The sequence below is a fragment of the Petaurus breviceps genome, unplaced genomic scaffold (assembly GCF_028583685.1).
Source record: "Petaurus breviceps papuanus isolate PSGF00001 unplaced genomic scaffold, PetGlider_PUasm1.0 90804, whole genome shotgun sequence".
NCBI lineage: Eukaryota > Metazoa > Chordata > Mammalia > Diprotodontia > Petauridae > Petaurus > Petaurus breviceps.
Window position 1 is genome coordinate 1473026 of NW_027187348.1, and position 20658 is coordinate 1493683.

The 20658-nt window shown below is 40.3% G+C and overlaps 1 protein-coding gene across 5 annotated transcripts in view; it reads left to right on the forward strand.

Moving 5' to 3' along the window:
* Positions 1-20658, forward strand: part of POU2F3 (POU class 2 homeobox 3) — a 93992-nt gene that overhangs the window by 29731 nt on the left and 43603 nt on the right. For 4 of the 5 annotated variants that reach the window (XM_069070052.1, XM_069070053.1, XM_069070056.1 and 1 more), the window contains one exon: positions 6253-6287. In XM_069070052.1, the coding sequence (XP_068926153.1) occupies positions 6253-6287 (35 nt within the window). Of the gene's footprint in view, positions 1-5778; positions 6102-6252; positions 6288-20658 lie in introns of those variants that run through there. The other variant, XM_069070054.1, reaches the window with a different exon arrangement.

Consider the following 20658-nt stretch of genomic DNA (forward strand, 5'->3'; position numbering starts at 1 on the left):
AGGAAACTGAGGCAGACAGTGATTAAATGCCTTGTCCAGGGTCACATAGCTAGTAAACATCTAAGGCTATATTTGAACTTGTTCCCGACACTAGGTCCAGAGGTCTATGCACAGTGCTATCTAGCTGTTCCTTATTTACGAATTTATTTATTTATTTTTGCTTTTGGGGGGGGGGGGGGGGCAACTGGGGTTAAGTAACTTGCCTAAGGTCACATGGCTAGTTTTTGTGTTGTATCTGAGGCAGGATTGGAACTCAGGTCCTCCTGACTCCAGGGCCAATGCTCTATTCTCTGCTCCACCTAGCTGCCCCTAATTTACTTATTTATTAAAGAGAAGAAACATGTACATAGATAAGTATCCATAATAATTTACATTTACATGATGTCTTAGCCCTGCTACATATTATCTAAGTCATATAGGATTACAAGTACAGAAGAGAAGTATGAAGTTATATGAGATAACAGAATTTTTTTAGAGCTGAGAGGCACTTGAGGAACTATGTCAGCTAACACCACCTACCAAATTTAGAGGTGAAAAAACCAAGGCTAAAGGACATTGACACAAGGAAATATTAGAGTCTGGACCTAGTTAGAATTTTCCTATACCATATTGCTTCCCCCAACTCAAATGGAGGAGAATTCACTTCCAACTGGAGAAGAGACAGTTCCTTGGGGAAGGTGGCATTTGAGTTGGATATTAAAGGATAAATAAAATATCAAAAGGCAAGGATGGTAAGAAGGACATTCCAGGTACAGGGAATAGTTTAAAGCAAAGGAATGGAGGTAGAAAATCATGTGATATATTTTTTGATGTACAAGACTTAGAGGACAGAATCAGGATCCAAATGACAACAATTTTAAAAATTACATTTTACAGAGATAAAATAAATAAATAATTTTTATTTATATTATATATATTATAAAAAATAAAAATAAATAAATAAATTTTTAAAAATGAACCTACACTTAGGTTCAAATATTAAATTATGTAAGAAAAAGAACGTTTGAGATGTGCCTAGAAAGTGGACCATGTGATAAAAAAATGATTATATAAGTTGGCCCCCCCCCAAGCCACTCCAATCTTTTGTTTTATTAACCCACTAAACAAACAATTAACATTTATCAAACCCCTATTATGTGTAATGGACTGTGCATTATAAGCTAAATATCCAGAACAAGGTAAGTGATCATCCTATTGCTGTATTTTGTTTAATTCTGGGTGCTCTCTATTAAAAGGGGCATTGATAAACTAGAGTTACACTGGAGGGCAACCAAGATAGTGAGATAGTTCAAAGTCATAAGAAGAATCATTCAATCACAGATGCATAGACTTGATGGGAGAAGGAAATTTGAAGGGCAGATAGTACAGCTCTTACTAAAATCATGAATCCTCTCTAGAATGTCTGCCAGAAGTTCTCATTAATAAGAAGGTCTTCTTGAAGACCTCCAGTGATGGGGAATCCCCAAGGCAGCACATTTCAGTTTAGGGCAGCTCCACACACTAAGACATTAAAGGAGGAATTTCATTTTTCCTTATGTTGAGTTGATAATAGTCTCTGTTCCATTCAACCATTAGTCCTAGTTCTGCCTTCTAAGATTAAGTTGAATAAGTCTCATCTCCTTTCTACATGAAAACCTTACAAATGTTTGGAGGCAATTACCTGGATTCTTCTCTTTTCTAAGTTGAATGTCCCCAGTCAACCATCCCTCATATGGTATCAATTGCCAAATTTTGTTTCTTTCTTGCACATGTCCCTTTCCCTCCACTCAAGTAGCTACCACCTTTATTCAAACCCTCATCACCTCAGCACTTGGACTATTGCCATAGCCTTCTAATTGGCCTCCCTGCCTCTAGTTTCTCACCATTCCAATATCCTCCATGCAGCCACCAAAGATATTTTCCTAAAGCAATGTCTCCCTCCCCTGCTCAATTAATTTTAGTGGTTCCCTGTTATGTCTAGGATAAACAATTAACTTTTCTGTTTAGTATTTAAAGTTCTTCAGTACTTTGCCCCCTTGCCTCCTGGAGACCATCACCATTCATTCTGATCTATATCTCACCACTGGACTCAAATGGCTCCAGAGGAGAAACTGAGGCTGGAGACTTTGCACAGCCCTCCTTACTTAATCCAATTCACTTGCATATCAAGGCGTCACCTCCCTGATGTCATGGTCCTCTTTGAGAATGAAGTACAAATACCAGCAACTTTAACCCTCCTACTTTTCTAGTCTTCTTACTCTCCTTCATTTACTCTATGGTCCAGTCACAAGGGTTTTTTACTCTTCTTCACAACACAAGACTCCATCATCTATCTCCATAACTTTGTACTGACTACAACCCATGTTGAAATGTTCTTCCTCCCTTCTTCCTCTTAGAATCCCTGGTTTCCTTCAAGGCTCAGCACAAACACAATTTTTTGTACCACTAGTCTCCCCAACTGTCTACCTTCCCTTCCCAGGTATCTTGTATCTGTCTTCTATGTGTTCTATATGTGCATGTCATAATGCACGTATAGAATATGCATTCTCTTCCATTAGGCAATAAGCTCCTAGAGGGCAGGGACTTTTGTACTTTTGTCTTTGTATCTCTAGTGCCTAGCACAGTACCTGGTACAAAAGAGGGTACTTAATAAATGCTTGTTGGTAGATTGATTTCTAGTGTCCTCATCATCCCAGGGGGAAAAAAACCTATGTATTTACAAATGGGCTCCATTTATAAATATATAGTATGTAGAATTCAATGCAATACTTGTGACATGGTTTGACCAGACCACTATTAAGGCAGCCTAAGACTTAATTAACATTTGGGACTGCTGTATCATACTGCTGATTCATATTGTGTCTGTAGTCCACTAGAACCAAAGGGTTGTTTTCTTTTTCCAAATTGACTTATCCTGCACTTGTACAAGTGATTTTATTTGGATCTAAAAGCAGAACCTTATCGCTATACAGTTTGATCTTACTCAGTTTAAATTCGTACATATTTTGAAATTATGACTCTCTCTTCCAACCTTTGTGCCCTTAACAAGTTTAATAAGCTTGTCTTCTGTCTCTTCACAAAAACATTGCTAGTGATGTTTATTACTCACTTGCTTTGTGTTAGACATAAGAGGTAACTCAGTGTAATGGAAAGAGTGTGAGATGGGGAATCAAGAGACCCAAGTTGAGTCTTGGCTTTGCTACTAACCAACTATGTGACCATAGGTGAATTGTTTCAATTCCCTGGGACTTAGCTTCCATATCCGTAAAAGGATCTGGGGTTGGATTAGATAATAAATCTGACATTTTTGTAGTATAGTTTATAAAATGCATTATATGTATTCTCTGTTTTCAATCTCAACAACTCCATGAAGTAGTGAGTGCAAATATTATCACTTTCATTTTACTGATGAGGAAACTGGGGCTCTGAAAGCCAACATTTCCTAAGGCAGAATCAGGAATTTAACAACAAAGTCAATGAAGATTTATTAATCACTTACTGTATGTAAGGTGGGACAACTAAGTGGTACAATGGGTAGAGTGCCTGAAGTAAGGAAGACTCATTCTCATGAGTTTAAATCTGGCCTCAGATACTTCCTAGCTTGATGACCCTGGGCAAATCACTTATACCTGTTTGCCTCAGTTTCCTCATATGTAAAGTGAGTTGGAGAAAGAAGTGGCAAACCACTCCAGTGTCTTTGACAAGAAAACCCCAAATGGGGTTATGAAGAATTGTACATGACTGAAAACCACTGAACAATAAACATGTAAGGTACTGGGACAGACCCTGGGGAAACAAAGACAAAAATGAAGCTTTCCCTGCCTTCCAAAACTTATGTTCTACTATAAGAAACCTAATCCAGATGTTCTGATTCCCTATCCTGCTCTCTCCACTCTACCACATTGTTTTACATGATGTCTAAGATCACTTCCAAATCTAACCCTATAAGCCTAAGTCTTTTCTGTTATTACCCAAGCCAATAATTTTAAACCCAGAAAGAACATGTATTATTTCTGGGTCCATGCTGAAAACTTGTCCAGCTTGGTAGGATCTACCAGAGTTTACATTCATTCCAGTGAAAGTGACTTTAAGAATCAAGGTCACCTCTACAAGAAGATATTGGGCTAGAATTTTAATGGAGGTATTTGTGGATATCCTTTGGGAAAGAATTAGTGGAAAAAAAGATTTGAAGAAAAGACACAAGTGTGATTTCTAGGTGACATGTACCGTCATATTCATACCTTCACATGAGCACTGATAATCAATCTTGTTTGCCCAAATCTGTTAAAGTTTGAAGTCAACTTTATTTCTAAGCAAAATCAGAAAAGAAACTCCCCCAACTCCTTACAGAGGCATCATAGAGGGATGGCTCATTTTATAGTAGAGGTTGATTCATATTTATAACACTATGGTAATTGTCTCTCCTCAAATTTCTATGACAGTGGTGGGGAACTTGTAGCCTCAAGGCCAAGGGTGGCCCTTTGACTGAATCCAAACTTCACAGAACCAGTCCCCTTACTAAAAGGATTTGTTCAGTAAAACTTGGACTCAGTCAGAAAGCCACACTTGAGGACCTAGAGGACCACATGTGGCCTTGAAGTCATAGGTTCCCCACTCCTGTTCTAGGACAAACTGTTTTACAGAGGAGTAAATTGAGGTCTGGAAGGAACTAATCTAGATTCCTCTAAAGCTTCAGCCCCACCGTCCAAAATTTTATTTCTACTCTCTGGAGCCTTCTCTTCTAGTTAGGTTGAAGAAGTGGTGCCAGGTGGAACCCATCTTAATTATCTTCAAAGTCTATTTACTTTTCTACTAGCTCTTGGGATCAATCCTTCTCACCCACCAATTAATAATGATAATAATAACAGCTCATACGTATTTAGCATTTAAAGTTTATAAAGCACTTTTCTTACAAAGCCTCTATGAAGTAGGGAGGAAAAATTTTATTATCCTCTGTTTATAGAGGAGAAAATGAAGGCTCAGGGAGATTGTGTCTTGCCTGAGGTCATACAGTTAGTAAATGCTCAAGCTGGTGACAAAGCCCACATTCTCTGACTCCACTAGTGATATTTAGATGGAGTGTTTTAAGGTTTGCAAAGTCCTTCACATACATCATACTTTATTTGCTCTTTACAACTTTATAAGGGAGGTAACAGGGATTATTGTCCCTACTTTATTAATGAGGAAACGAAGACTCAAAGCCATTTGAATGAACTGCCCAGAATTACCCAGCCAAGGTCAGAGGCAGATTTTGAGCTCTACCCCTAAGCTCCAGCTCCAGTGCTCCTTCTGCACACTGACGTTTTCACAAGAGGAACAGCCCATTTTCAGTTTTCAGCTTGATGGCCTAACTGTTCTCTAAAATCACTTTTAAGCAGACAAGTAAAACGGGGGGAGGGCATCTCCGAGTCTACATAGAATGACAGACTTAGAAATGGAAGGGATCTTGGAGATGATTGAGTCCAATCTGTCATTTTCCATGGGGGAGAGAGAAAGAGAAGACTGACCAAAGAAAGCCTGGTCCTTGCAGCAGAGAAAATGTGCTCTTTCTGATATCAGCCATACACTCCCAACCCTACATATAGATGGGGAAACTGAGACCCAGAGACGTTAAGCAACTTGTCCAAAGTCACTTAAAGAGTAGATGGCAGTCAGAATTCAAAAGTGAACTTAAATTCAGACAAGAATAATTTACAGTTAGATCCCAGAAAAGAAAAAAAAACTTCCTAATGGCAAAGATCCAGAAATACTGTATTGGTTCTCCAGGGAAATTATAGAATCTCCTTCCCTGGAGATCTGTCAGAATAGAACTGACATCCATCCCTCTGGTGTGGCTTCAGTAGAGTCCCGCCTGAAGGAGGAGGGACAGAATGACTTATAGAAATCCCTTTGAGCTAAGGGATCCTACAGTTGATTTGCTCTTGCTCATGCATGGAAGAAAGGTTTTAGAGTGGTTTTTGAGTGGTAGCAGATAGCTCAGTAGGCTGTGCCATAGGAAAGAAACCACTGTTTCAAGTTCAAATCTAATATGTGACCTTGGTAAAATCACTTTCCTTCTCTCTTTCACTGATTATATGATAGATTGATGAGCCTTCCAGGGTTTCTGTGTTTGAGGGAATGAGGTAAGTTGAAAGCACCTGGGCAAAAAATAAATGGGTTTTTGTTTCTCTTTGAAAGTGAAGACAATCTCCCTCCATAATGTTTTGTTTCTCATCTAGCTTTCTTTCTCTCTGGATGGCACTCAAGTGACTAATTGTTTTCTTTCCATTCCAGGAAGTGATCGAAATGGGCTGGACTTCAACAGACAGGTAAGGACTTTCCTATCTAAGTCAAAAGTAATTCTATGAAGCTTGGGTTGCAGGAAGAGCTTGGTTCACTCAAAGAACAGATAGACAAAGCATCAATTTAGGACCACATGTAAACTGTGTATAATACAAAAGAAGATAGGGACCTGCTCTCCCAGACCAACACGCTTAGAACAGAAGAAAGTTGTAGGACATTCGGTCAAGACGAGCCAGTTATGGGCTTCATGAGCCTGACACTTGGCTTTGTGGGGAAGCCCTAGAGAAGGGGAGCTTCCCTGAGGGAGCAACTCAACACTGGTGCCCACTAAGTGCTTTAGTGTCTGAAGGCAACTGAGGCAGGTAGGGTTGGCCTTGGTCAGGGAAGACTTGTCTAGAAGGGAAGGCGTTTCTCTGAGCAGGGCCAAGATGGAGCAGGTAGGGGCTGTGGGTTTCTTGACAGACAGTAGATAGAGCAGGGCTTTCCCCATAGAACTGTGCACCTACATGAAGGCTCTGAGAAAGGAGAAGCCAGCTAACTTGGGTGGAGGGGACAATCTACGTCGTATGGTAAGTAAAAAGGGGGGTTAGTTGGAGGCCTAGGTATGAGAGGGCAAGTGGTAAAGAGCCTACAGACAACTCCTCTTCCCATTTGTCTACAGTGTGTTTTGACAAAGCTATAGACACCTCTCAGTATAGTCCTGACCTAGGAAATCCCCTGCAGGGTCAGGCCTTCTGATGTAGGAGCAGGGGAAATTTCAAGCCCTGAGCAAACACCCCATAGCAAAAACCTCTGGGCTCTCCCTAGCTATCATCAGCTGATTTATAGAGACAGAAGTGAAAGGAGCATATTGGATCTGGGGAGTCTGCTGATTTCATGGTGAAGTCCTCCTCTACATTCACTCTAAGCTAGATAAGGAATTTCTTCAACTATGACTGGAAAGGTTTAGGTGAGATGTGGTAAAGGAATTCCCAACAGTGAAGGTTATTAAATACTCTTAGGGGAGGTGAGGGGAGTTTACAGACTCATGTTTTTACTCCAAGTGTGTCTGTGCAGCAAGAGATGAACAAGTTCGATGACTTCCCACAGCTCTGGGATTCCAGAAAGGAGCCTTGAGCAGCTTGGGAGGAGCCCTGGCCACAGTGCTTTCTACCCTGAGGCCTGAGGGTCTACTGGCCCCACGTCCTCCCAGCCTTCAGCCTAGACAAAGTGTTGAACCAGTCACACACCAAGCCAAGGCTCTGCCAGCAGCACTGGGAAATCAGCTCACTCCACAGGCTGTGCAGGTTTCACTGCCTGTGTGGTCTGACAGAGGCCTTTCGAAACCTTCATCCTGATGGCAGGAGACTGGTAATGGCATCTTCCACCACTCCATGACCAGCATCAGTTGGATGCCCGTGTCTCTCTGACCCACATGGGTTCTAAAATCCCACTATACAGATATCTCCTCTTTCTCTTGAGTGTTCTGGGATTACATTTATTTCCTTTAGAGAAGCCCTGAGGGAAAAAGATTTTTCCCTCCCTAGATTCCTCCCTCCCTCTCTCCCTCCTACAGGAGGGGTTTTTGGATTTTTCATCACTCTTGACAAGCATCAACCAGTCTCGTCCTTCCTAAAAAAAGTGGGGAGGAGAAGGTTTAGAAAACACAGTTAGCTAGCTGACGCCCCTCCTCTCATGCTTGTCCCCTCACACACACAGTCTCTCATTCTCTCATTGTGTACCAAAGACGTCTGTCTGTACCCTTTCCACTTCTAGCCTCTTCTTCCAATGGGACTGTCACACACAGACACACTCTCAGAGTTGGACCTGCACTCTAGGGTCATAGATTTATAGAAGAGGTAGCTGAAACCTAAAGAAGCCACATGATTTGCCCAGGGTCACATAAATAGTAAGTAGCTCAGTTGAGATCAGAACCCAGGTTCCCTGACTCCAAATTCAGTACTCTTTCCATGGTTCCAGAGTCACATAGTCCTCTCAATATCACTCTCTCCAAACACACACACACACACACACACATATATTTATATATACACACATACACCTGCATGCACACATACACGTACATATACACACATAAACACACACAAAATAGGCATCTTTCAATCCTATATTAACATGAACCTGAGCTGTCTCATGCCGACACTTTCATACTCATGTTCTTACTTGTTCATATACACTTATTTTCTCTCTCCATCTTTCTCCTCTCTTATCCTGCCTCCACTCTCTCCTACCAATAAACACAAAGTCTGTGTTTCACCTTTGAAAATCATCAGTCTCTCTGTAAGGTGAGACATGGGAGTTGGGGAGGCTGAGTGTGACCTCACCATTACTAACTAGGTGGAAAGGGAAGAGAGAATAGGGAGGGGAAAAAAACAGGGAGTGATTGTGAAAGGTGTTTCAATCTATGAGACAGTGAAGGTGTCAGCAAAAACCTCACAGCAAAGCAATGGCTTCAGTCCTCAGCACAGGACAATTTAGAACTTAGTTGGTATAATTGGGAGTTAATAAATGAGGCCCTGGGTAAGCAGCAGGAGGTACAGATGGCTAGATTAGGAGAGCTAGATCATTAGAAAGTGTTATGCTTTACAAGCATTAAATGCCTGGGTTCAGAAAGGCCATTATCTCTAATTCCTTCAGTAATTCAATTAAAAATATTTTATTAATCACCTACTGTGTATGAGGCACTGGAACTAAGGATTCAAAGACAAAAATATCACAGTTACTGTCCTCAAAGAGCTTACCATCTATTAAGAGCACACAGGGAATAGAAGTCTGACTTGGCTAGAACATAAGAGTGTATCATGAGGAGTAATGTGAAATGACAGCTATATTGGAACCAGATCTCCAAGTTTCTCAAATACCAGGATGAGGAGCATGTATTTTATGCTGGGTGTAATACAAAACCACTGAAGAGTTTTAAGGAAAGAAGTGGCATGGCCATACTTGGCTTTGGAAAATTATTTTGGCAACTGTGTGAAGGATGAATTGGAGCCAGAAGAGCCTAGAAGCAAGGAGATCAAATAGGAGATTATTACAATAGTTCAGGAGAGAAATAGAGACTGAACATGGGTAGAGGCTGTGTGAGTAGAAAAGAAAGGTATGGATGTGAGAGAAGATGTAGAGAAAGAATCAACAAGATTTAGCAACCAATTTAATGTAGGGGGTAAGAGAGAGGAGTTGGGGATTGTTACAAGGTTATGTTCTTGGGTTACTGGGAAATTGATGATAACTTCAACAGAATTAGAGGAGATGGAGAAGAGGTAGGACATGTTAAGTGTCAGCTTCAGATGGATTATATGGGTGGATATATACAGCAGTCAGTTTAAGATGCAGGATTCGAGTTCAAAAGATTGATTAAAGTTGGCTTTATTGATGGGGAAAGTATCTACATAAAAAAAAGATAACTTAACCAAGTCAGATGAGATCAAAGCCTTGGTAGACACCCATGCTTAGGAGGTAGGAGATGGGTATTGAGAAGGAGCAGTAAGAAACGTAGGAAGAAAGCCAGGATAGAGCAATATTATGAAAGTCAAGTGGGAAGAGAATACACAAGTGGAGGGGTGGCTGACAATGTCCAAGAATTCAACACAATGAAGGAAGGAAATAGAGAAAAGAATATTGTATGTAATAGCTAAAAAAACATCACTGGTAAGAGAGAAAACCATTTCGGTTGAGTAGTGGAGTTTTTCATCAGACTGAAAAGGGAGAAGAAGTGAGCAAATGCTAAGGAAATGAAGACAGTGAGTATACATGAATCTTTCTAGGAGTCTGACAGTGAAAAGCAAAAGAGATAGAAAGCCAGTATGAGGAGATGTCGGGGTCTGGGAAAGACTTTTTCATCTCAAACTTTCTCAATGACTTCATCCCAGAGAAGTAACATGTCATAGTGGAAAGATCATTGGACTTTAGGTCAAGAAAGGTCTGGGTTCAAATTCTGCTTCAGATATTTTATAACCATGTGACCATGGACAAGTCATTCCATCTCTGTGAGTATTGGTTTTCTGTAAAATGGGGATGACAATCTATGTAGTACCTAACTGACAGCTGTTTCAAAACTCAAATGAAACAATGTATGAGGGGCGGCTAGGTGGCGCAGTGAGGCAGCGCCGGCCCTGGAGTCAGGAGGACCTGAGTTCGGATCTGGCCTCAGACACTTAACACACACACCAACAAAAAAACCTAGTCATGTGACCTTGGGCAAATTACTTAACCCCAATTGCCCTCCAAAAAGCGCAAAAAAAAAAAAAGAACCTTGAACACCTTAACACCGTATACACGATGTCCTAAAATCTAAGACTTTTGAGACACCCTATATAAATGTCAGCTATTATTAATATCGACCTTCCCATTCTCTTTTCCAACCAGGATGCTATGCTAGCTGTCAATTTAAATTTAGCATATATTTATTAAGCTCTGTGTGCAGAACACTGTGTTAGAAACTGGGAGAGATACAAAGTTTAGATAAGAGACAGCCCCTGCTCTCAAGGAACTTACTGTCTGGTAGGGGGATAGGACACAATCACAAATAATGACACTCAATGACTTATTAGTGACCTGAAGCAGCTAGGTGGCTCAATGGATAACGGGCTAGACTTGGAGCCAGGAAAAGCTTAGTTCAAATCAGGCATCAGACACTAACTGTTTGATCCTGGGCAAGTCACTAACCCACCCCACAGCCCACGGTCTGCCTCAGTTTCCCCATCTGTAAAATGTGGGGGAAGATAATAATAAGCCCTACTTCCCAGGGTCCTTGTTAGGATAAAATGAGATATTCGTAAAGCACTTTGCAAACCTTAAAGTACTGTATAAATTCTAGCTATTACTCAGGCTTATGATAGAGTGTTAGGCAAGGTCTAAAGATGAAGGTCATTGTTGAGTGAGCCACTCAATAACAGAAGGCTGCATGAGGAGATGGCATTTCAGTTGGTCTTTAAAGGATGGGTGGGAATTTCTCCTGCTCCCCTAGGGTGAAGAGTCTCAGTGGTTTTCCAAAAAGACCTCTGCCATGAAGAGAGTTCAAGGGGAGTGACACACATTGGGAATTTCTTTCCCGAGATCTGAAGTTTTCTCTGATGCAAAGAGGAATTACTATTTAGGAACAGGGACAAGACAGGGGGTCTTCAAAGGGTAGGAACTTCAATTCTATTAGACCCATCTAATTCTCTCCATAGCAGTTTCATTTTCTACTGACTACTTGAAAAGCGCTCTGGGTTTGAAACCCAGATCTACCACTTATTGCCTGTGTGACTTTGAGCAAGTCACTTAATCTCCTTGGCTTCAGTTTCTTCATCTTTAAAATGGGAGGGGGGGGGTCAACTATATGGCATATAAGGTCCCTTCCAGATCTAGATTTATGACCCCATTACCTCTCTGGGCCTTAGATTCCTCATCTGTAAAATGGGTAGTGGAGTTGAACTGCATGGCACATGAGGTCCTCTCTAGATCTATGATGCTATTACCTCTCTGGACTTCGATTTTCTTCTCTGTAAAATGAACGATTTGGACTAGAGGACCTATTAGATTTCTTCCATCTCTAAATCCATGATTCCATTATGAGCCTCCTACTCTTGTGAGGTAAATGGAAGGGTGAATGGAGAATCACACATGAGCAGTGCTGTGGGGTCCTGGTGAGACAAAGCAAATTAATGTGGATATGATACCAGACTGAGAGAAAGGAGAGCTCTGTTACACAAGAAATCTGTGACCTATTGTGAGTCATTCTCTTCATCTGTCAAGTAGGGGAGGGGGGGTGGGCTAAATCTCTAATGTCACTGCCAATTCTGGTATTTTATTATTCTATAATAATAATAATAACAGTTTTACAAAGTGTTTAGATTTTATGATTCATACTCAATAGGACTTCTAAGGATCCTAACACCTCAGTTCTCCTTTGGTTCTTAGTGCTTAGCACAGTGCCTGGCACTATTAAGGCAGCCCTTAATAAATGTTTATTGATTGATTAATTGGCAAATTGTGTGTCCTCTTGATTAACCAAAGCTAGGAAATCCCTGAGGACAAAACAATCTATCTCTGGGGCACAGAAACTCAAGAACCCCTAAAAGCTCTGTTTCTCTTTGAGTCTCAACCTGGGCTCTACCTATACCAGTTGGCACTAGTCTAATGCTACTCAGTTTCTGTCATTTTGTCTTAGCTTCAAATGAAGTAGATTTGCATATGTGGCTTTTTGGGATAGGGTTGAACAATTGTCAAGGAGCTGTCTAACTCTTTTCCATAGAACTCTCAGACTATAGTGTGAAGGGAAGTTTCAGAAAATCATCGAAATCATACTAAGGGAAAGTATTCTCAGCCCTAGTACATCTATGTTGAGGGAATTGCCTTCAGTGGTAAGGAAGGTCTATGAGTATGTGGTAAAAATTTGATTAGAACCCTGGAAAATTGGAAGTCATCAAGCTATTTAGATGGTAAAAGGCTCACATCAGGAAAGCAAACCAAAACTTGAGTAGCATCAGTTACTGTCCCAAGCCTCATTATGATGGAGTGGAAAAAGCAATAGATTTGGAGTCTAGATTAAAATGTAAGCTCTGCTATCTGCTTCTTGTTGACTCAGGGAAAGTCACTCATGGTCTGTGGATGGACCTCAGTTTGTAAAATGAGGGGCTTGGACTAGATGATCTATCTTTAAGGTCCCTTCCACCTCTAAACATCTGTGATCCATGATCCTGTTCACAGTCTCAGAAAACACTCCCCTTCAAGCCAAAGAACAACCCAGGTAGAGAAAAGCTAAGATTCTCCTGTGGGTAATGGGACTGAGGATCACCGTTGGGGTGAAGAAGCTAAGTCTACAGAGGAGAAGATTTATATTTTCGAAAGACCAAGAAAGGGCTAATGATATAACAGTTGAGGAGAGAGCAATTTCAATTAGGGCTGTGTGTGTGTTGGGGGGGCAGGGGAGGTAGGGTTAGTCAGATTGAAAAGGGATGAGAAGTGAGTGAGAAAGAGGGAAATTTTTCCTGTGGGGGAAAAAAATGAAGACATCAGAAAATGGGAATTAAAGATTCCAAGAGATTTGTGTTCCTTCAAGATGCTTTCCATATGCTTTTAAATGGGAACAGCTTGATTCCAGCTGTAATTCACTCCTGTTCTTGAAAGCAGGAAGAGTCAATCACCAACAACTGTGTGATGCAGTGGAAAGAGCATTGAACCTAAATTCTGATGATCTAGGTTCAGTCCTCGTGCTTCTACTTACTACCCGTGTGACCTTAGAGAAGTCATTCATCCCTCTGGAATTCCATTTTGTGAATATACAAAATTAGGGAGTTGGATGAGATGATCTCTGAGTTCTCTCTTGCTCTAAATCCCAGGAACTGAGTCCTTTCCTAGACATCATGAAAAAATATCACACTTATGTAGTGTAGCTCATATTTATGAAGGGCTTGGGAGTTTGCAAGGCATTTTATATACATTATCTAATTTGATCCATGAGACAACCCTGTAACATACAAGTACTATAGGTATTATTATCCCTGTTTTACAGATAGAAAATTGAGACTCACAGTTATTTAAGTGAGTTTCCTGTGATCAAACAGGAAGCAAACTTGGAAGGTAGAATTTGAATCCACATCTCTCCTGACTTTAAACTCAGGCCTGTTCCCACTACATCAAGAAACAAAACAAAATCCCTTTTGAAAATCGAATAAGTAAGAAAGGCACAAAACACATAAAGCAAACAAAAGAACAGTTAAAGAAATAGACAAACAAGTCCAAAACTGTTGTCATAATTAGTATTAACTACACTGAGGAGTCACAGAATGATCTGAGATACCTGAGCTAGATGGGATTAGTCAGGGAAGACTTCCTGGAGGTGGTGGCTTTTGAGTGGAATCTCATCATTGAGTGGAAAGACATCATTTGAGGGAGAAGAATGGGTTGGCAGATAGTGATGGTTCCTCTACCTGAGGTCCCCTCCTTATTTTAACTGGATTTTCTTCAGGTAAAATGAGAACCAGACTCTCTCCCTACTATTTCTTTTCTTTTTTCTTTTTTCCTCTGGTGGGGAGGCAATTGGGGTTAAGTGACTTGCCCAGGGTCACACATCTAGCAAAGTGTCTAAGGTCATATTTGAACTCAGGTCCTCCCGACTCCAAAACCAATTGCTCTATCTGCTTTGCCACCTAGTTGCCCCTCCCTACTATTTCTTTTTAAAATAATTTTATCAATATGTTTTATTTTTACACCATTTAATTGCCCAATATAATACTCTCTGAACCCTGTCCCAGACAGTCACCCTTAGTTTATCACAAGGAAAAAGACAGAGAAACTTCTTTGGAAAAACTAACCAACACATAAAAAAAAAGTATGACATCCTTTTCATGTTCCAAATCCATAATCTCTACTTCTGGCAAGAAGGGAATGAAATGACTTCTCATGTGACTTCTTTTGACCAAGATTGGTCATTATAATTTTACAATGTTCCATTTAAAATATTTTGCTGATTTTTAAAAAATTTACATTGTTGTAATCGTTGTGTTTGTTGTTTGCCTTCTGCTTTACATCACTTGGTATCAGTTCATATGTTTTCCCGTGTTTCTTGCATTCATTTTTTTAACAGATAGTCATATTCCATTATATTTATGTGCTACAGCTGTCGTAAACATTCCCCAGTCAATGGAAAAACCTACTTTTTCTTTCAGTTTTTGCTGATGCAAAAAGTACCACCATAAATATTTGAGTGTATATAGAGCCTTTCTTTTTTGTCATTGACTTACTTGGGGTATATATATATACCTAGCAGTGGAATCTCTAGTTCAAAGGGTACAAAGAAGTATTTCAGTCACTGCCCTACTCCCTTTCCCATAGTTCTACATTGCTTTCCAAAATAGTTGGATCATTCAGAGCTCCACAAACAGTGCCTGTCTTTCCACAAGTTGTCCAATATTGACTATTGCCACCTTTTGTCATCTTTGCCAATTTGTTGGGTGTGAGGTAATACCTTGGAGTTGTTTGGTTTTACGTTTACATTTCTCATCTTATCCTTGATTCAGGGAAGTCTTTCATATGATTTATCATAATTTGCAACTTTTCTTTTAAGGGCTCTTTCTTCATATCCTTTAGGCACTTAACTCTTGGGGAACTGCTTTTGGTCTCATATATTTATTTTTGTTGCCTATTTATGTTTTCAAACTTTATCAGAGATATTTGATACAAAGATTTTTCCCACTAGACCACTTCTCTTCTTACTCCAGTTGGAAAAATTACGTTCATTCAAAAATCTTTTCAATTCCATATAATCAAAATGATCTATTTTATCTTTTGTCATTGCTTCTCTTCCTTGTTTGGTTAAGAATTCACTTCATCACAAAACAAAAACAAAAAATAAAAGGGGGTGGCTAGGTGGCACAGTGAATAGAGCACTGGCCCTGGAATCAGGAGGACCTGAGTTCAATTCTAACCTCTGACACTTAACATTTACTAGCCGTGTGATCTTAGGCAAGTCACTTAACCCCAATTGCCCTGCCCTCCCCTCTACAAAAAGAAAAAAAAAGAATTAACTTCATCATAACTGTGGAACTTACCTGATCTGGCTCTCCTCTAATGTTTTTATGGTATAACTTTTATTAATTAATATCCATTTCATGTTTGTTGTGGTATATGGTACAAATTGTTGGTCTAACTAGTGTTTTTTCTTAGGATCTGGTAACTTTTTTTTTTTAAATAACTGTACTTCAATAGAATTGGTTTTCTTTGTAATACTATGTATTTTATTTTGTTTTTTAAAATCTATCCATCTTTTAATTCAGTATTTAGGTGTTTTTTTTATTTTGTTTTTAATTTATAGAATAAAACAAGCATTTCTATAACATAATACAATAAAAAAAGATGAGTGTACATGGAACTGCAAATCTACCATGCACAACTTGCTATTCCTTTCAAATATACAACAAATATGCATTATTTCAAATATACAGCATTACCTTATGCATTTAATTTAAAAACCCTGTTCTGACGAGGAGTACTTAGGCTGCCCAAAGGATCTATGATAAAAAAAAGTTTTTGAGTCTCTAGTCTAAAATTACTTTCCACCAGACTGTTTTCTGATTTTCCTTGAATTCTTATCAATTAGGGAATTCTTACCTAATTTATCTTTTCAAGTGTGTTAAATATTGTGTTATTAAATCCAATTATTTCTGATTTTTTTTCCTTGTCTAGTCTGCTTCATTGAGCCATTTTAATATTTTTAGCCCAGTACTACACTTTTGATGATTACTGATATATGTACATATATAATATACCTACATATATATATATATATATATATATATGTTTTATAGTTGGAGGTCTGGAGTATTATTCTCCCTTTATTCCTAATTTTAAAAAGTATTTCCTTTGATATTCTAGATTTTTTACTTCTCCAAGTACATTCAGTTAATATTTTGTCTAGTTTGATAAAGTAGCTTGTTGGTAGCTCTCCTCTGTTTCTATCTGCATTCTACAAGTGTAGATTTTGAAGAAGAAACCATCAGTGACGGCACAAAACCGATTCCTGTTTAGTTACAGGGTGGATTAGATGATACCCCAACCTCCCACCTCTTCCACCAAGATCTCTTACAATATGAATTACCATTCTATGTTACAATATTCCCTTAAGTATTCCTTTAGGGGAATGGAAAGTGCCCTAGATCTGTAGACCAAAAACCTGTTACACCCTCTGTGATCTGGGATAAATAATTTCATTTCCTCCTCTGTAAAATTAGGTGGCTGGACTAGATGATCTCTCAGCCCTCAATCCTATCACCTCACCCTGTCCTGTTCAGTTGAACTGGTGGCTTCAAAAACTGAAGGATTCGTAATAAGAAGTTTCTCTTTCCCTGATGTACTTTCAGCACACCTATGTTTCTTCCCTGGGCTCCACCATGACTTTCATGGGAAAGTAGTTGTTGATAAGTGTGATTGCATGCAAAGAGGTGGGAGTCTGGGCCCTTCCTCTGCCAGTTGGGTCCAACCTCTTGGCCTGAGGCTCAGGTGCTACCTCTGCGGCTTCCTGTTTGTGGCTAAGGCAGTAGCTACAGTGTTGGGGGGGGAGGGAGGGGCCTTCCCAGAGCTGGGCAATGGAGGGGCAAGCAGGAGGAGCAAGAAAAAGACAGATACATTCATACAGAGAGAAAGAGAGAGATCACCTGGCTGTTCATGACATAGGTCCCTATACAATGGACAGCCCCTATGGATTCCACTCACTCCCCTGATCCCAAGACTATTGGCCAAACCCAATCAGGTTCCAGAAACACTTCTATTTCTCTCTCACATACTTCCCCCCCCCCCCCCAAGTCCCCCAGGCAATGGGAGTTTCCAGCCTAGGCTAAAGATAGAATTTTCCTCCAGGACCAGGTGTGAGGGTGGGGAGATCATGGGGACTTAACTTGAAAGAGGAAAGCAAATGGAGCCCTTCCCCCATCTTTCTGAGATGAAAATAATCTGGTTTTCCCCAGAGTCACCTGTAAGATCCCTTTGGTAGATGGACACTCATGAGACTCAAGGCTTGAGCCCTCTCCCAATCCTTTCAGAGTGGGGGTGCACTTATATTCATTCCTTGGTGATTCTGTCTCTGAATGGCAAACGGGAGGCTTTCCAAGGGATGATCCCCCTCAGCCAGGGCTGCTAGAGCATCTTTAGATTGGGAACAGGTTCAAGAAAGTGTTTCGACAAGAGAACTAGACTAGAGCCCTCCATGAAGATTTTGACCTCAATTGCTAGTTTCCACCTTTCTCCCACCTTTGCATTTATTTTGTACAGATGTTGCATAGACTTATTCAGGAATATGTTTTCTCCCCTTATAGAATATAAACTTTTGAGAGCATGGACTTTCATTTTTGTATCCCCAGAGCCTAGCACAGTATAGTGTCTCACACTTGGTAAGTGCTTAATAAATGCAGAATGGTTTGAGTAGGGTTGAGAAGGGTTTGGGTGCCCATGGTCCCAGGGGCAAGCATCAACCCAGTCTCCCTGGGGCAGATGCCTGAGATAAGGAGTCTAGATGTTTGGGTGTGTATGTGTGAATTGTAAAGGGTGGAGAGAGGGAAAGGGAAGGGAAGAGAGAGGGTACACAGAGCTCCCTCTGTTCTCCATCAGAAATGTCTATGGAAGCAATTTCAACACTGAACAGATTAACTCCTCCCCAGCATCACAGGCTTCATTCACCATTACAATTTTTCCTTCAGATTTCTCTCCCTTTCCTGGCCCCAAAGGGGCCTTGGATTCTACCTTTGGAACTTGCCTGCTATCTCCACCTGGCTCCCCTTCCCTATTGATATGACATCAAATGAAATAATATATAGAAAATGCTTTGAAAATTTTAATGAGTTCTATTGATGCCAGCTATTATGAATTGTCCCCCTTCCCATCTGTATTCCAATCAGGAGTCTATGCTGCCTATAGATTTAAAATTCCACAAACATGCTCCTTCCCTTGATATTAATTCCCATCCCATTTCATATTGTTCCATAGTATCCCTTTCCTTATTACCCCAATAGCCTCTTGGTTCTGATTTCAGCCTCTTATCTCTGCCATCAGGGATCATATGCCCTACTCCTTTCACCTCCAAGGAGCTGTCAGTATCCAGTTTGTTTCTGATTCCTACCCTGAGGGACTCTCATTCATATCCTGCTTTGCTTTTCCTCGTTCTCCCTGGTGTCCTCTCCAACTCTCCCTCCAACATGCCAGTTGCCAGTTCACACTGGCCTGTGTCCAGTTTGCTCTTTCTTCTTTGCTCCTGGATTGAGAACATGGGCCCTGTTCAGATTCTGCTCAGATTCAGTCATACCTCCGAGCTGTCTCCTGCCAAGTGGGGGCACAGTCCTGGGCCTGCGTGCTATAGCAGAAGGAGCGCCAAGTTTGGAGTCCCAGGACCTGAAATTAGATCCCAGTTTTGCTATTCACTACCCAAGTTGCCCCATCTCTCTGGATCTCAATTCCCTCATCTGTAAAATGAGGGGACTAGAGTAGATGACTGATATCTTCTCATGCCTCCTCTAGCTTGGTATGCTATGATCTTCTCTGAAATGGTGTTTGTCCTTGCCAGCTTGTGCCCAAATATCTATTCCCAATAGCCTATTAATAGAACAACAGAGGAATTTACTGAAATGGTGCATTTCTAGACAACTGAAAGCATAATTCACTTTATACAACAGGTATTCCTGGAAATTTGTGTGGAAACCAAATTTTTGTGAAAGCATATTTTCAATGCACCAAGAGAACTTGATAATTAAAGAATTATGTGATGAATTCTAATGTAAAATAATGAATGAATTTGTATTCTTAATTTGTCTGTTTTATAAATCAAATTTTCACATCAGAATTCCTTAAATTGGGGCAGGGGTGGGTAGAAATGTACACCTATATTTCTACTTTAAAAAAAAATTTTATTTGACCTTTTCAAAGAAAGCATAATCCCCTAACCGGGTCTATTCAGTAAGTACAGTAGCTCAAGCCTTCTGGCGTGGGATTCAGGCATAGTATATGGCTTTAGTCATTGGAGTCTTGAATATGATTTCTTGTCCAAACAAGGTGACTGATGAGTCCAGCCTTGGAAACAACTACTCAACTAGTTGCCCAGGGCAGTGAGTGATTTCTGGATAGCATAGACATTATTAGCTGATGGTGAAGCCTTCCAAAGGAGGATGCCTGGTCAAAGTGGGGGAGGGAGGCACTCCACAGGTGCTGGAGAGGTCTGGCACTTATTTCTGAGGATATGAGGTCTCATGCCAAGAAAGCATTTCTAACATAGGTGATTAAAATGATTGGGGACAAAATATGGCCACTGTGACAAAACATAAGTAAAGACTTCCTAATGCAGGACCCGTCAAATGGGCCTGAGGGGAAGCTGAGGTTCTGTGAAGTTTGGGCTAAGAAGCAAGTCTTGGTGCCACCACCTTCACAACTACCACCATCACCACCACCCTCAGGAGGACCATTAGTGCCTTAAGTTGGGATTCCTAGGCACTCCCCAAAGAGTCAGGAAAACGCCCTGTGGCCATGGGGGAACATTCACTTCTTTGTATTTTGCCCAGGGTAGAGAGGAGGTAGGGGAAGATCCTGTACCCAGTGTGACTTGATACTCTGAGCATTCCCAAGCTACTTTGTCATAAAACAAATAAAAAAGAAGTCATTCAACCAAAAATAAAGATCCCTGCTGGGCATATCTTGGCTTATTTTTAAAATATAGTATTGTCTGTTTTATTGTATTTATATTTATTTTGTTAAATATTTCCCAACTACATTTTAGTCTGATTCACACCCAATTCTGGAGTAATAGGCCATGTGTTTGACACCTTTGCTGTAAAGTTCATGAAAGGGAAAGTTTGATTCAAAAGAACCCGGATTTAGGTTTAAGATGCCCTAACTCTCTCATGCCCATTATTTATCACCTCATCCAGGATCAAAGAC